The sequence below is a fragment of the Helianthus annuus genome, chromosome 17, assembly GCF_002127325.2.
Source record: "Helianthus annuus cultivar XRQ/B chromosome 17, HanXRQr2.0-SUNRISE, whole genome shotgun sequence".
NCBI classification, from domain to species: Eukaryota; Viridiplantae; Streptophyta; class Magnoliopsida; order Asterales; family Asteraceae; genus Helianthus; species Helianthus annuus.
The window spans coordinates 192,063,522-192,078,683 of NC_035449.2; the positions used below are offsets into that span (position 1 = coordinate 192,063,522).

General features: G+C 35.5%; 2 protein-coding genes across 2 annotated transcripts; one reads left to right on the forward strand and one right to left on the reverse strand.

Annotated features, from left to right (window-relative positions):
- The first annotated feature begins 5,008 nt into the window (after positions 1-5,008).
- On the forward strand, positions 5,009-7,242 carry LOC110926227 (dnaJ homolog subfamily B member 4). The gene is made up of 2 exons (XM_022169981.2): positions 5,009-5,695; positions 6,555-7,242. The coding sequence occupies exons 1-2, from the start codon at positions 5,154-5,156 to the stop codon at positions 7,012-7,014; spliced, it is 1,002 nt and encodes a 333-aa protein (XP_022025673.1). The 5' UTR covers positions 5,009-5,153; the 3' UTR covers positions 7,015-7,242.
- Positions 7,243-9,262: 2,020 nt separating this feature from the next.
- Positions 9,263-13,940, reverse strand: LOC110926226. The gene is made up of 4 exons (XM_022169980.2): positions 13,036-13,940; positions 12,786-12,949; positions 10,804-10,878; positions 9,263-9,790 (listed from the first exon to the last, which is right to left on the reverse strand). Exons 1-4 carry the CDS (start codon positions 13,808-13,810, stop codon positions 9,422-9,424), a joined length of 1,383 nt encoding a protein of 460 aa, XP_022025672.1. The 5' UTR covers positions 13,811-13,940; the 3' UTR covers positions 9,263-9,421.
- Positions 13,941-15,162: the final 1,222 nt, after the last annotated feature.

The window sequence follows — 15,162 nt, forward strand, 5'->3', positions numbered from 1 at the left end:
TAACACTTGAGTTTGACCCACTATCAAAAAGTCAACAGAGACGGTTAGATTAAAGTTATAATGAGCAGGGCCGTTTGCCGTTTGCTCTGTGGCCCAAATAGAAAGAATCGGGTGGAAACGACGTCGTATAAAACAGTTAGCCAGCGACGCCAAAATCAGATTCTGTATCGGGTAAGAAAGGTCCACTGATTACTCCCCTGCACGTTCTCTCACCCACCAAATTCTAACCTAACACTACTGTCACCTAAATTGCCTCACCCACACCTATCTTAAGCTTCACTTTTCTTTTCTTTGTATAATATACAATAATAAGTAAGTTGGTGACGTTCATAGTCGAAAAAAATGGGATACATGCACTAATCAGCTTTTCTCCCGGTTGCTGAGTGTCATGTATCTTATGTCTAAGGTTTGATGCAAAGCTACTATCGAGTCGGTGTCTTACTGGAAGTAGTCACTTTATTCCTATGAGGTAGAGGTAAGGCTGTCTGAATCTTACCCTTCTCAAACCCTACCTTAACTTTGTTATTGGTGGGATTTACTGATGAGGATGATGAAGATGAATAGTAACTATGCTGGTTTCTTTCGATTTATTTGGTGAACAACAAAACGATGGAGTTAAGTGTATGATCTTAGGTGTAACTAAGAGTAAGCTTTAATAGTTGTTTTTAAGTTTGTTTTCTTTTAGTAAGTTTTGATTTTGTAGTTATTAATTTTTTTTGTAACTGGATCACTCACCAGATCCTTTGAGTTACCGCACGAAATGATCGGGACGACATTATAAGACTAAAGGGTATGGAGAGGATGGGCTTGGAGGGGATGAGCCGACACGTAGGCGCCACGTAGGAGTGGCTTGGAGGGGATGGACCTAGGGGGTGGGGGATGAACCCCTTTATGCATATATATGTGTGTATGTATAGGTATATGTGAGAGGCAAGAGAAGAAAGTGGTCCGGCTACCCCGGCTGTGGGTGGCCGGTTGTGCCGAGCCGAGCCCCAGGGGGGCGGTGTGGGGGTCCGACGCCGGGCCTAGCCGGGCGTCAGCCGGCCCCCATACCTTCCGGTCTAAATATGTAGTGTAAAAGTAGTAAATAAATCATTAAATGAGATTATAAAATAAATTAAACTAGAATTGAGACCCGCCGCAATGCGGCGGGGATTCTTTAGTCATGACTAAGTCGATCTAGGACCCGCACGTTATGTTAAACCTGTTAAACGGGAAAAAATAGATGATGTAAAAATGTTCACCCACACACGCACGTTGCGTCATGTTAACTCGCAAAATTTAGAACGAAACGTAAAAAAGTTAAACCAAAGACGCACCTTGCGATGTGTTAAGTCACAAAATTTAGAACCAATCATAAAGTGAAAAATTTGCGGAAAATGAAAACTATAAAGGACCAAAGTTTGAAAGTAAAAAAAAATTGTGAGAATAGATTGCAAAAGATAAAAAATTTTGGGTTAAAAGTAAAAAAACAAATAGTTTTGGGTTAAAAGTAATTTATAAAATAATTTTGGGTGAAAAGTAAAAAAAAATCAATTTTTTTGGAAACCCCCAGAGCCAAGGTTACGACAACCATATGCATAACCATTTTTTCTTTGGAAAACCCCCAAAGCACACGCCGCGTTGCGGCGGGGCGTAAAACGGTGTCAAATAGTACTAATGTCACACAACCGTTACCGACCACCAACACTGACTCCACTTGGGATCTGCGTGTTGCGACGAACCTGTCAAACATGAAAAAATAGAGGTAAAAACGTTGAACCACACATGTACGTTGCGTCGTATTAACTTACAAAATTTGAAACAAAACATAAAATAGTTGAACCACACTTGTGCGTTGCGTCGTATTAACTCGAAAAATTAAGAACTATACGTAAACCGAAAATTTGCCAAAGATGAAAAGTATAAGTGATAAAAGTTGTGAAGTTAAATTGCAAATAATGAAAATTTTTGGGTTAAAGTAAAAAAACAAATTATGTAGGGTTAAAATTGCAATTGGTAAAAACCTTTGGGTTAAAAGTAATGAAAAGTTTTGGTTAAAGTTAAAAAAACAAATTATGTAGGGTTAAAATTACAAAAGGTAAAAACCTTTGGGTTAAAATTAAAAAATCAAGTTTTTTTTTTTTTTGAAAAACTCTTAAAGCAAAAGTTACAAGTTGTTATGCACAAAAAGTTTGGTTATTTATATATGGAATAAACAAAACATAAAAAAGTTGAACCACACTTGTGCGTTGCGTCGTATTAACTCGAAAAATTAAGAACTATACGTAAACCGAAAATTTGCCAAAGATGAAAAGTATAAGTGATAAAAGTTGTGAAGTTAAATTGCAAATAATGAAAATTTTTGGGTTAAAGTAAAAAAACAAATTGTGTAGGGTTAAAATTGCAATTGGTAAAAACCTTTGGGTTAAAAGTAATGAAAAGTTTGGGTTAAAGTTAAAAAAACAAATTATGTAGGGTTAAAATTACAAAAGGTAAAAACCTTTGGGTTAAAATTAAAAAATCAAGGTTTTTTTTTTTGAAAAACTCTTAAAGCAAAAGTTACAAGTTGTTATGCACAAAAAGTTTGGTTATTTATATATGGAATAATAGATTTGACATATATAGTACAATCCGATTAGCTAGTTTTAGTTTTTTTTTATTGGGAGGGGGGGGGGGGGGCATAACAAGTCCGCACGGTTGCAAAAAAAATAGTTTACTAATATTGTTTTACATTATTATTGTTTAATTTTCGTTTAAGTTAACTAAAATAAATAGTTAATAAAAATTCATATAATGGTCATAATCTTAATCCCCAATAAAATGGATGAGAGTCGAAAGTAATTGGTAATCACATTAATGATGCTTAAGAATTTTGGATTAGTATGATCCTTTATTAAAAAATTACCAGTTTTAAGGTACTATTCAAAATTACTTTATAATTGATAAAGAAAATGTTGATATGATTACAATGCTTATAACTAGGTTTTATCATCTTTAATTAAGGTACCATTCAAAATTACTTTATAATTGATAAAGAAAATGTTGATATGATTACAATGCTTATAACTATGTTTTATCATCTTTAAAATGTATATCAAATCATACGTAAGAGCACCCCCAATACTAAACCTTCACTAACTGTCAACTTAGCTACCACATCAGATTTTAAACTTTATTTAAAAAAACCCCACTTCTCCCACAACAATATAAAATTTGTTTTTAAGCTAAAATTTATTACAAAAACCATCTTACTAATATAGTTTTACATTAATACCGTTTAATTTTAGTTAATTTAACAGTAATAAGATCTCATATAAGCATTACTATCTTCATTCCTAAGAATATCAATGAGAGTCGAAAGTAACTGGTAATAAGATTAACGATGCTTAAGAATTTTGGAATAGCATGATCCCTGTGTAAAAAATGCCTATTTTAAGGTAATGTTCAAAATTACTTTATAATTGATAAAGAAAATGTTGATATGATTACAATGTTTAAAGCTATGATATATCAATACTTTAAAGGCAAACTAAATCATAAGTAAGAGCACCCACAATGCTAAACTCTCACAACCGTCACCTAGGTGTCATATTATATTACAGACCTTGGTAAAAACACTCACTTCGCCCAAACACTATAAAATTTGTTTTCATTAGTCATTTTTATTATTTTATAGTTTTTTTATAACTAGATTGATCACGTGATTTGTTCATCTTACTACACGAAGTAAGTTTAAGAACATCATAATCTCATAAATAATTATACAACTATTTTAAATGAAAAATATGAAACTAGTTTCTCTTTTTACATCACAATTTGAAGTATAGAATAAACAAAATATAGAGTCTAAAGTTGCAAATAAATCTTTAAATGAGGTTATAAAATGAATTAAATAAATTTGACATTTACGATCCAATCTGATTCACTGGTTTAGTTGGGCGATGCCATAAAAAATTCGGGTGGTAAGACAAAAACTATCTACTGATATTGTTTTACATTAATACTATTTCATTTTAGTTAAAGTTAACTAAAATTAATAAAAATTCATATAAACGTCATTATCTACGTTCCCAAGAAAAATCGACGAGAGTCGAAAGTAAGTGGTAATCACATTAATGATGCTTAATAATTTGAATTAGCATGATCCATGTTTTAAAAAGGCTTATTTTAAGGTACCATTCAAGATTACTTTATAACGGATAAAGAAAATGATGATATGATTAAAACGCTTAAAACTAGGTTTTATCATAACTAAAAGGTATACTAAATCACACGTAACAATCAAATGTAAACAAGTAACATGAGAATTTTCAGATGTATACCCTATCAACCGAGCTACCTCGACTATTCATTAAGTCAATAAGAAATTATGTTATAAATTTATTTAAGCTTGTTTTTCTTTTCTTAATAGTATTTTCTTGATTGATATTCATATAATAATTTACGCTCATTAACTTTTTTAAAATCTAAATACGTAGTTGTTAATCAGTCCATTAATCACTAGTCGAAAGTAAGTGTGATTAGCATTTCGACAAAAAAACCTGTATATTTCGATCAAAACCTGTAAACTAGCCAGTTTCCAATAAAACCATGTGAATTCCAATAATTAATCTTGTATTCCAATAATTAATCTTGTATACTTAAAAATATGAGTTGAAGAAGAATTAAAACATGTCTACTTAAAATATTAACCTATAAAAATGTGTATGTGTATACATAAAATTGAAAATTACATATTTTTCAAAAAAATATAAAATCCTATCCAATTAACCTTGAGCAGTCGTTAGTCTCCACATCACCAACCGGTTAACGACTAGCGAGATTTTCAATCTTGCATGAAACATAAAAATATCTATCTCATCAATAATAAAAAATAACTTTTTCACAAAAACAAAATACAAAATCATAACCCACATAAAAAATATCCCAAATGTTGGAACCGTGCACGTTACCCTAACATACCCCCCCTCACAATCAGAAAAAGGCGTTAAATATTTAACGACCGGCCGACACGCCGTGAAATCTCCGTCAAATCGTTGCCACCTATACATACAAATCCACATATCTATATCACCACCGTTCATCACACACACACTCTCTTCATCCCTTTCACAAACAACCTTCAACCACCAAAAATCAACAAAATTCCACAAAAAAATTCTACAAAATCAATGGGCGTCGATTACTACAACATCCTGAAAGTGAATCGAACTGTAACCGATGAAGATCTGAAGAAATCATACAAAAAACTCGCGATGAAATGGCATCCAGACAAGAACATCGCATCATCAACCGATGATAAAGTCGCTGAATCGAAGTTTAAACAGATCTCCGAAGCGTATTACGTTCTATCGGATCCGAAAAAGCGTCAGATCTATGATATGTACGGTGAAGAAGGTTTGAAATCTGGAGTTTATGATGAATCGATGTTGTCACCGACGGTTTCTAGTGGTACGAATAAGAGTAGATCTGGTGCGAGGTTTAGGTTTGATCCGAGAGATGCAGATGAGATATTTGCGGAGTTTTTTTACGGATCGGAAGGTAGGGTTTCGGATGGAGTTTTGAAGAGTGAGAAGAAGAAGATGAGTGAGAAGACGAAGAGTGAGAGGAAGGCGGAGACGGTGGAGAATAAGTTGAGTTGTAGTTTGGAGGAGTTGTATAGAGGATCCAAGAGGAAAATGCAGATTTCGAGGATTGTGCTTGATGATAACGGGTATGTTTGTTTCCTTTGTTGTTTTGGTTCGTGTTTTCGTACTGGTTTTCGATTTAGGGCTTGTTGATGAACAATTGAATCCGGTTTTGGCTTAATTTCATTGGAAATTCACTAATTATGCTCAATTTTGACCTAATTTTAGCATATGAGTTCATGAATTCACTAATTGGCTTTTGTTAATGAACGTTTGCTTTAACTTGAGCATGATTTTGCTAATTGACTTTTGTTGATAAACAATTGCCTCCAATTTTACCCTAATTTGATGATGATTTTGCTAATTGACTTTTGTTGATGAACAATTGATGTCAGTTTTGCCTTAATTTGAGCAGGATTTTAGTAATTCGGTTTTGTTGATGAACAATTGCCTCCAATTTTGCCCTAGTTTGGGTGTGAATTCGCTAATTGACTTTTGTTGATGAACATTGATCGTCAATTATCTCCAGTTTTGCTCTAAGTTGAACATGAATTGACTAATTGACTTTTGTTGATGAACAGTTACCTCCAATTTTGCCATAATTTGAGCTTTAATTTATTGATTGACTTTCATTGATGAACAATTTTCTCCAATTTTGCCATAATTTGAGCTTAAATTTATTAATTGACTTTCATTGATGAATAATTTTCTCCAATTTTCCCTAATTTGAGCGTAAATTTACTAATTAACTTTCACCGATGAACAATTAACTCCAGTTTCGCCCTAATTCGATCATGAATTTACCGACTGACTTTATTTTTCCTTAGGATCGTACCGCATAATCAGGATTAGAACTGAAACTGTTTTGAATTCAGTTTGATTCTTGAATCTTAATCAGTTATTTAATTCATAATTGAATTGATAACATACGATTTCCAATTGCAGAAAACCCGGGACTCTGGAAGAAATCCTAACAATACACATCAAACCAGGCTGGAAAAAAGGAACGAAAATCACATTCCCCGAGAAAGGAAACCAAGAACCCGGAGCAGCCGCAGGCGACCTAATATTCGTAATCGACGAAAAGCCACACGACACATTCAAACGGGACGGTAACGATTTAGTTTTCACAAAAAGAATCACTCTCTTAGAAGCTCTGACCGGAAAAACAATCAAGGTGACGACATTAGACGGTAGAAATCTCGTGATTCCGATCACCGACATCATCAAACCGGGCCACGAAGAAGTGATTCAAAACGAAGGGATGCCGATTTCGAAAGAACCCGGGAAGAAAGGTAACTTGAGGATCAAGATTGATATTAAGTTTCCGTCGAGATTAACGGGTGAACAGAAATTGGATCTTAAACGGGTTTTGGGTGCCGGAAGAGTTGTTGTCGAAGACTAGTTTGGTAATAAGGCGAGTTTTTCTAATCGTTAACTATGCGAGTGTGTACATACATGGGTAACTTTGTTGGTGGTGTTATTAATTATGAGATATGGAATTGTGGATAGTAGAAATACTTTTGAAATAAGTATATAACTAGTTAAGTGTTGAGTTAACTCGTATATATATATATATATTGTTTTTAATTGTGGTACACAAGGCGGTTATGTAATCATATAATTTACTCTCTCGCGTTCTCTTTTGTTGTGTTTCGTCGGCGTTATGTATAAATGCATATATTTTCTTGCAGTTTTTGCGTAAAACTGGTTTTGTATTGAACGTGACTCGTAATTTATTACTTCTGCAGATGTTTAACTAGTTTTTTATTCTGTTAATATGGGTTCAACTGGATTCATGAGGGGTCAGGGAGGGATAACGCTCGAATGTTCGACCTGATGGGTCATAGATTCGTGAGGGGTCAGGGAGGGATAATGCGCCAATGTATGACCTGATGGGTCAAAAATTCGGACCTGGCCTGATGGGTGATAGATCCAAATCATTGTATTAGCATGGAACTACTACTAAGGGCTTTGGCCTCAAAGAACAGTCTCCAGAGCTACGGCTCGGACCACTACTAAGGGCTTCATCGAACATTCAAACGGTTCTACAAATCTACAATCTACAATCTTCTTCTACATCGAAATCGTCTGCCCCCAATAACCCAGTCATCTCTGAAATCGCATCTAAAAGAAATCGCTAGCCACAACCGTCTTCTACAATCATTGTTTGGTGCTCACAATCATCATATAGATCAACTTGTATGGGCTCACATAAGATCAGATGTCTAATTTAGTTCTTATGCAATTAGTTTCTTGACTGTTCTCCAATCGGTTGTTTATGTGCAGAAGATTCTTCTGCAATCGTTCTTCTTGGCATTCGCATATTTGATTTTGTTGTTCGGGTAACAAGCGTTCTTCAATCTCAATTGTGGAGTGCACCAACGGAACGGCCACCAAATGTTTGATTAAAGTTCCAAGGAGATTTATGGAATAGAATTCATAAATTTTCGATGAAAACTGAATGTTGATGTGTGAATATTGGTTGGATTGAGGAGTGGGTGACAACAGGCATGAAGATGAATGCAGATCATGCACTTTTTCGACCCGAAACCAGTTCTGACCTGAATCCGTTTTTGACCCGACCCACCCGTTTTGCCAGGTGTAATGAGCTTAGGCTGCATAGAACTGTCTCCGGAGCTGTCTGCAAGCGAGTATACATTACAACGGAGTCATGACTCCGATGTAACATTTACTTTGACATGAAAATGGAACACGTTGGAAACGTAGGATATGGAGCGTGCTTTGACATCAACTACTACACTTGCGTTCCTGATTCCTCAAATCTTATTACATGACTCACCAAAATTAAAAGGTTATACTGTAACCGCCGAGCTAGATCACTAGTGTCAACCTTTGGCTCGAGTCATGTTGGTTTCGCAACTTTAGTTGTAAACAGAAATCCCCTCAATGTGGCAAAGCACTTGCTACAAGAACATTATTACTGGTTGCAAAGCATACTGTGCTATGCAAGCCTCCTTCGTATTCGGTCGAAATTCTAGGGGTGACAACTCTTAAGACAGTGGAAATACCTGGCTATTTGTTTTTGCAAACATCCTTTTAGTAAACATGTCATGTGCGCGTTAACCTTTCTAATCTTTTTTACAAACTGATGCGTTTGTGTTGCACCACATCTAAACATATTGATCGTTTTGTACTAAATCTAAACACATTGATCGTGTATAAACTTGAACAACGAAAATAACATACATGTTGCATCTTCCACACGTCGACATATTCATAACCTGGTTTGTACCATCTCGCAACACAAAACTCACAACAGGTCAACTCTTTCGCTCTAAACAGATAAAGGCTATACGAGTCATGTTCAAGTTTTAGTGCATCAAAATTAGAGTTTAATATGAACATATATCTTGTTTGTCAATGGGTTCATCAAGTTTAACCCGCCAACTGACATACGTCACCTTAATTTAAATAGTACTAGTAATTTATCGATGTCAATCAAAACTTAACAGCAAAATAATGAACCGTCGTCCGTCTGTTAAATGTGGTTTTGTTTAAAGTGCCAAAAGTTGCAATTTTCATCAGTCAAAGCACCAATCCAGTTCGTCGATTCAACAAACCGGCCAGCTTAAATGAAAACGGCTCAAAAAATTCGTAACCATACCAGATATGTTTGGTTACGAGAACACTAATGAAAACCAAAAACTAATTATAATCGGAAAACAGAAAACGAGTCCCACATTGATTCCATGTTTTCATGTAAAACGATAGATAAAATTTTCACCGAATACCGAACAAGATTGAGCAACCAAAATCCATATAAGCAAAACCTAAACACTCACCAATGGTTAAGATTCTGCAACTTCAACTCCAGAAGCGTGGTGGTTGTAGCCATTGCCGCCACCACCATTACCCCTGCCGCCTCTTCCCCTACCGCCATAATAGTTCCTTTGGTTACTTGGGTAGTAATTTCCTGGTTGCTCATAGTATTGGTTACGTCCATTCTGGTACAATCCACCTCTGCCGCCACTTCGACCACCACGCCCACCTCCATAACCTCTTCCGCCACTTCTACCACCGTTGCGGCCACCGCCTCTTTGGTTGTGATAGGATCTTCGAGGTGCATACTGTTCCTTGTACTCTGTACCAGCTGCATTTTCTTCGCCTTGTTCCACGTGAACTTGAGTTTCTATGGAGTTTTCGGCTTCTGGTTCATGCTGCAAAATACATTATACCAACATCAACATAAATACAGCTAAACAAAAAAAAGCAACACCAAAAATAGTAGTACTGCCGGTAAAACTAATAGTTAATGCGGTAAAAAATCGAATATCGGTCAAAGACTGATATTTAAGATATCGGTTATCGTGGTGGGATATCGGTAATTTTTAATATCTTGCTGAATTTATATATAATAATAATAATAATAATTTAACCCTAACAATTCAGTATACTTTCCTACCATTACCAAATTAACATTTTTGCAACTTACATAACACTACAATTGCAGCAAGTAGAAACTGAGACTTAAAACACTTACAATTAAGACTTAAAACACTAATAGTAGCAATAAAAAGAAAGGCGAATGGTACCGATATTGGTGATATCGATCAAATATCAGTCAATATCGCCAATAATATTGGTACCGATATTCTGACCGATATTTTGCACCGGTATCTCACCAGGGGACCGATAACCGATATATCACTGATTTATCGGTGATATATCGCGATATTACCTACATAGGGTAAAAGTAGTGAACACACATTGTTATGATGTCTACTCATAACCTTGGTTTTAAAATGCGCGCATAATGCGTGATGCGCCCGATGCACTAATGAGAGCGCATCGCAACAGATGATGCGATGCGTTTACGTGATGCGAGAATATTGCGCGCATTTCGCATAACGCGCTCTGATGCACGCAACATTGTTTCTTATGTTTTTTTCCAGATTTTATGAACTGTGTTCGGTTTTTTCCATAATTAACATCTTAGTATGCTTGATTTGAACCAAAAAACACAACTCTTATCTTCTAGTTACGTCAGTTGTTTTACTTTTAAGTATGTTTTTATAAGTTTTTATGTATAAATAATTTTTAACTATTTTTTTATAAAGAACGCATACATACGCATCACGCATCAGATTTTTGGACTAAACGCATCGGAGCGCATCACACAATTTAAAACCAAGCTCATAACTAAAGAACATAAATGGGAAGAGAGAAACACCTCAGGAGAAACTTCAACTGGAATAGACTGGTTTTCTTGAGTCTCGTTTCTTTGAAAATCAGTGGAGTTATCTTCCTGCAGAACAATTAGGGATTAGAATGTAACAATTATTTACTTAAATTACTAAAAGCAAAACCAGCATAAACTTTAAATCCTAACTATCTGGAGTTATCTATATTTAATTTGCAACTTCAATGTTATAAACATGTTGTCTAATATCAAGCAGGCTCTCTTGCTATAAAAAAATTACAAAGAGCTTTTTATCTCATACTTTCTACACAAGACCATAACTTTAAACTTCTTTCGTGTAACCAGAACCGAAACGTCAACTTACAAGTTACAAATGACATTACTAGATTTATTTTCCACAAAGTATATATCACGCAAACCCGGATCAATACATACATATACATATACATAGGTGAAAGTATATGTGTGTCATAAACAAAAATGTAAACCAGAAGTCCATCTCATTATGTTGTATCATCTTGAAAAAAAAATCTAAAAACGTAGCATTAGACGAAAACATAGCCACTAAAGGAATGTAGACTAAATTTATCTAGAATTAGTAAGACACCGACTAAAACATAGTGCGTGTCAATAACTTGAATTCTTAGAAGCCATTAAAGACCATGAAATTTCTAGCAACGACTTACAACCTTAGTGCATAAAAGAAGATGAACAGCTTGACAAATAAAATAAAAAATCATATGGAAATTTTAAAACTAGCAAAATTTTTCAGAAGCATAAAAGGTCATTAATATCTGAGCAAAGTAAATAAAAAGTCATCAATGACACCATATAATTTTTTATTAACGACATTGCACACTTGGTTTTAAAAAGCGAGAGGCGCACAAAAACGACGAGGTCTAAAACCGAGGCGCGGAGCGCAAAAGCGGTGGGCTTTTCGTACCCAAGGCGCAAAGTGATTATATAACTTTTTATATATATCCCATAGGTTTTTAGCATCCCTTATTCATAATATAGCTATAAATAAGGTTTATTTATGATTTTACCTATAAGTACCAGCCAAAAAACCTATTGTACAGCAGTTTGATGCTTAAAAACAGTATAAAAACACCCATGTACATGAGGTGCGCGCCTCAGGCCTGGAAAACAATCAAAATTTGCGCTTTTTTGGGGCTTCTTGTATAAAGCGCGCCTCGGGCTACCTAAGGCGCCAAGGCTTGCGCCTAGGCGCGCCTCAGGCGCGCTTTTTAAAACCCAGATTGCACACGACAACCAAATGGGTGTTTGAGATCGCTTATTTTCAGCCTATACTTACGTTTAATAGATTTGAAATTAAGCACCTTCAACAATGCTTACAAAAATAGATAAGCTTTTTTCTTTGTTCAGGTACTAAAAGAGTGGCTTTTAAAAAACTCATAAATCCAAAGGGTCGAAAACATAGCAACCCCAAACACCAACTACAAGAAACTCAAGCACATTCACGACATTAACAAAAAGCAAAACACAGTTAACCCACATGGCAACAATGCAACTACACCGTAGTTGTCAATAGCGATTACAGCGGCCATAGCAACAGATAGCAAAAATAGCGACACCTTAACCTTTTTTTATATAGATAGCAATTAAATATAGCTATAAAACAGCTAGATTTTAGGTTTTTGTAAAATAGACATGTAAAATAGCATATATACCAGGGTATTTTGAGTGATATACATATTGAATTTATAAATATCTTTTTCTAGTGTATTGCTATTTATAAAATAGTGGTCACTATTTGTCGCTATTCGCTATGTAGCATATAAGTCCCTTGTCGCTATTCGTTATTAACAACTACGAACTACACCTAACTACATGGTACTTGTGCTATTGAGGTTATATCATAGTGACGTTGACCGTGTAGTGTCACCAAATAAGTCTAAGTAAACCTTACATAGTTACATAGACAAAATACACAAAAATCAACCACAATTCTATATATCAATCAAACTAACAAGAAAAAACCAAGATTTTACCATTTGTTCATGTGGAGCATCTGTGCTTTCCACCTGCACAGGGACCTGGAAAGCATAATTTCCAGCAGCTTCAGCAGCAACAACTGCAGGCGCTTTCATCTCCGGCGTTATTTTAAAATAATCCGATCCAATAATCTTCGTCAACTTCTCTCTTAACGAAGCATCTGCAAAATCAAAACAACCCGTAAGCCCAAAACCATACACAAAACCACAACAATTACTTAAACAGTTAAACCACAAATCATCATACAAGTAACCGTCGAATTCGAATCAATCCGCTCTTCCGACTTAGCAACCCAAAGCTTCGCATGCTCAACACATCTCTGCAACGCATTCTGATGCGAAAAACTCGAATCAACCGGTCTCGAAACCAACAAACTACACATCTTCGATATCAAATCCAAATCACTCTCCCCTAACATCACAGCATTATCATCATCCGTCACATAATCATAAGTCAAACAACAGTTCCTCTCGTGAGTCTTCGTCAACATAATCGAATTAAAATCACTTTGACTTTTCACATCAAACATACTCCCAAAGTAAATCAACTTCAACAAATCCTCAATCGCCTCAGCTGGCGTCACCACAACGTCATCCTCAGTACCTAGGGTTTCAGTTACAGTTTCAGCATCGGTTACAGTTACAGTTTCAGTTTCACCGCCGTTACCTAGGGTTTCAGTTATGGTTTCCGTTACACCTCCGTTACCGGAACTAACGTCCGTCGTGTTGTTAACAGACGCTCCGGATTGAAACCGCTTGACGGCGAGAGTGATCTCTTCATCGACGGCGATGGACAACGGCTGCCGGAACTTCTCGAGCTCGTCAACGGCGGCAACGATCGACGGTTTGGATTTGAGTAACTCTTCTTGTTCTTTGTTTTTGATGGCGGATTTACCTTGATTGATGGAGTCTTCGAGCTGAGAAATACGGTTGAGTTTTTTCTTCAGGTTGCGGATGCGTTTGTTGATTAGAGTGAGGACTGGTCCGTCGGTAACGTCGGATGAAGCGGTGGCTGACGCCATGACGTGAGAGTGTGGGGATGAATGCTCCGCCGTGGACGGCGGTGTGAGGGTTTAGATTAGGGTTTGGAGAGGGAGATGAAGGGGTGGAATTGGGTCGGTGTGGGTGGGACTTTAAAGAGTTGGGGATGGGTTTATGTTTTATGGAAAAAAAGAAATAAAAATATTATTATTACATATATAAATAAGCAAACTTTTTATGCATAGGCACTTGTAACATGTGTTTTAAGAGTTTTCCAAAAAAAAAAAAACTTGAATTTTTAATCTTAACCTAAAGGTTTTTATCTTTACAATTTCAAACCTACATAATTTTTTTTTTTAACTTTAACCCAAACTTTTCATTACTTTTAACCCAAAGATTTCTACCTTTTGCAATTTTAACTCTACATAATTTGTTTTTTTAACTTTAACCCAAAAATTTTCATTATTTGCAATTTAACTTCACAACTTTTATCACTTATACTTTTCCATATTTTGCAAATTTTCAGTTTATGTATAGTTCCTAATTTTTTGAGTTAATACGACGCAATGTACAAGTGTGGTTCAACTTTATTATGTTTTGTTTCAATTTTGCAAGTTAATATGACGCAACATACATGTGTGACTCAACGTTTTTACCTCTATTTTTTCATGTTTGACAGGTTCGTCGCAACATGCATACCCTAGCTCGAGTCAGTGTTGGTGGTCGATAACAGTTGTGTGACATTAGTATTATTTGACACCGTTTTACGCCCCGCCGCAATGCGGCGTGTGCTTTGGGGGTTTTCCAAAGAAAAAATCGTTATGCATATGGTTGTCGTAACCTTGGCTTTGGGGGTTTCCAAAAAAAATTGATTTTTTTTACTTTTTAACCAAAAGTATTTCATAAATTACTTTTAACCTAAAACTATTTGTTTTTTTACTTTTAACCCAAAATTTTTTATCTTTTGCAATCTATCCTCACAACTTTTTTTTTACTTTCAACTTTGTTCCTTTACAGTTTTCATTTTCCGCAAATTTTTCGCTTTATGCTTGGTTCTAAATTTTGTGACTTAACGCATCGCAACATGTGTCTTTGGTTTAACTTTTTTTCCGTTTCGTTCTAAATTTGCGAGTTAACATAACGCAACGTGCGTGTGTGGGTGAACGTTTTTACATCGTCTATTTTTCCCCGTTTGACAGGTTTAACATAAAAGGCGGGTCGTAGATCGACTTACTCATAACTAAAGAATTCCCGCCGCATTGCGACGGGTCTCAATTCTAGTTATATTTATTTTTGAGTTAAATGTCATTTTAGTCCCTGTGGTTTGGGCCATTTTGTCAGTTTAGTCCAAAGGTTTCATTTTTAACATGTGGGTCCAAAAAGGTTTCACAGT

What these genes read in the sequence shown, in the direction of transcription:
- LOC110926226 (XM_022169980.2), bottom strand. Translation starts at nt 13,810, where the DNA reads ATGGCGTCAGCCACCGCTTCATCCGACGTTACCGACGGACCAGTCCTC. An exon ending in ATGCTCCACATGAACAAATG is followed by an intron (nt 10,879 to 12,785) that starts GTAAAATCTTGG and finishes ATTGTTCTGCAG; the next exon opens with GAAGATAACTCCACTGATTT. An exon ending in CAGTTGAAGTTTCTCCTGAG is followed by an intron (nt 9,791 to 10,803) that starts GTGTTTCTCTCT and finishes TGTATTTTGCAG; the next exon opens with CATGAACCAGAAGCCGAAAA.
- LOC110926227 (XM_022169981.2), top strand. Translation starts at nt 5,154, where the DNA reads ATGGGCGTCGATTACTACAACATCCTGAAAGTGAATCGAACTGTAACC. An exon ending in ATTGTGCTTGATGATAACGG is followed by an intron (nt 5,696 to 6,554) that starts GTATGTTTGTTT and finishes TTCCAATTGCAG; the next exon opens with AAAACCCGGGACTCTGGAAG.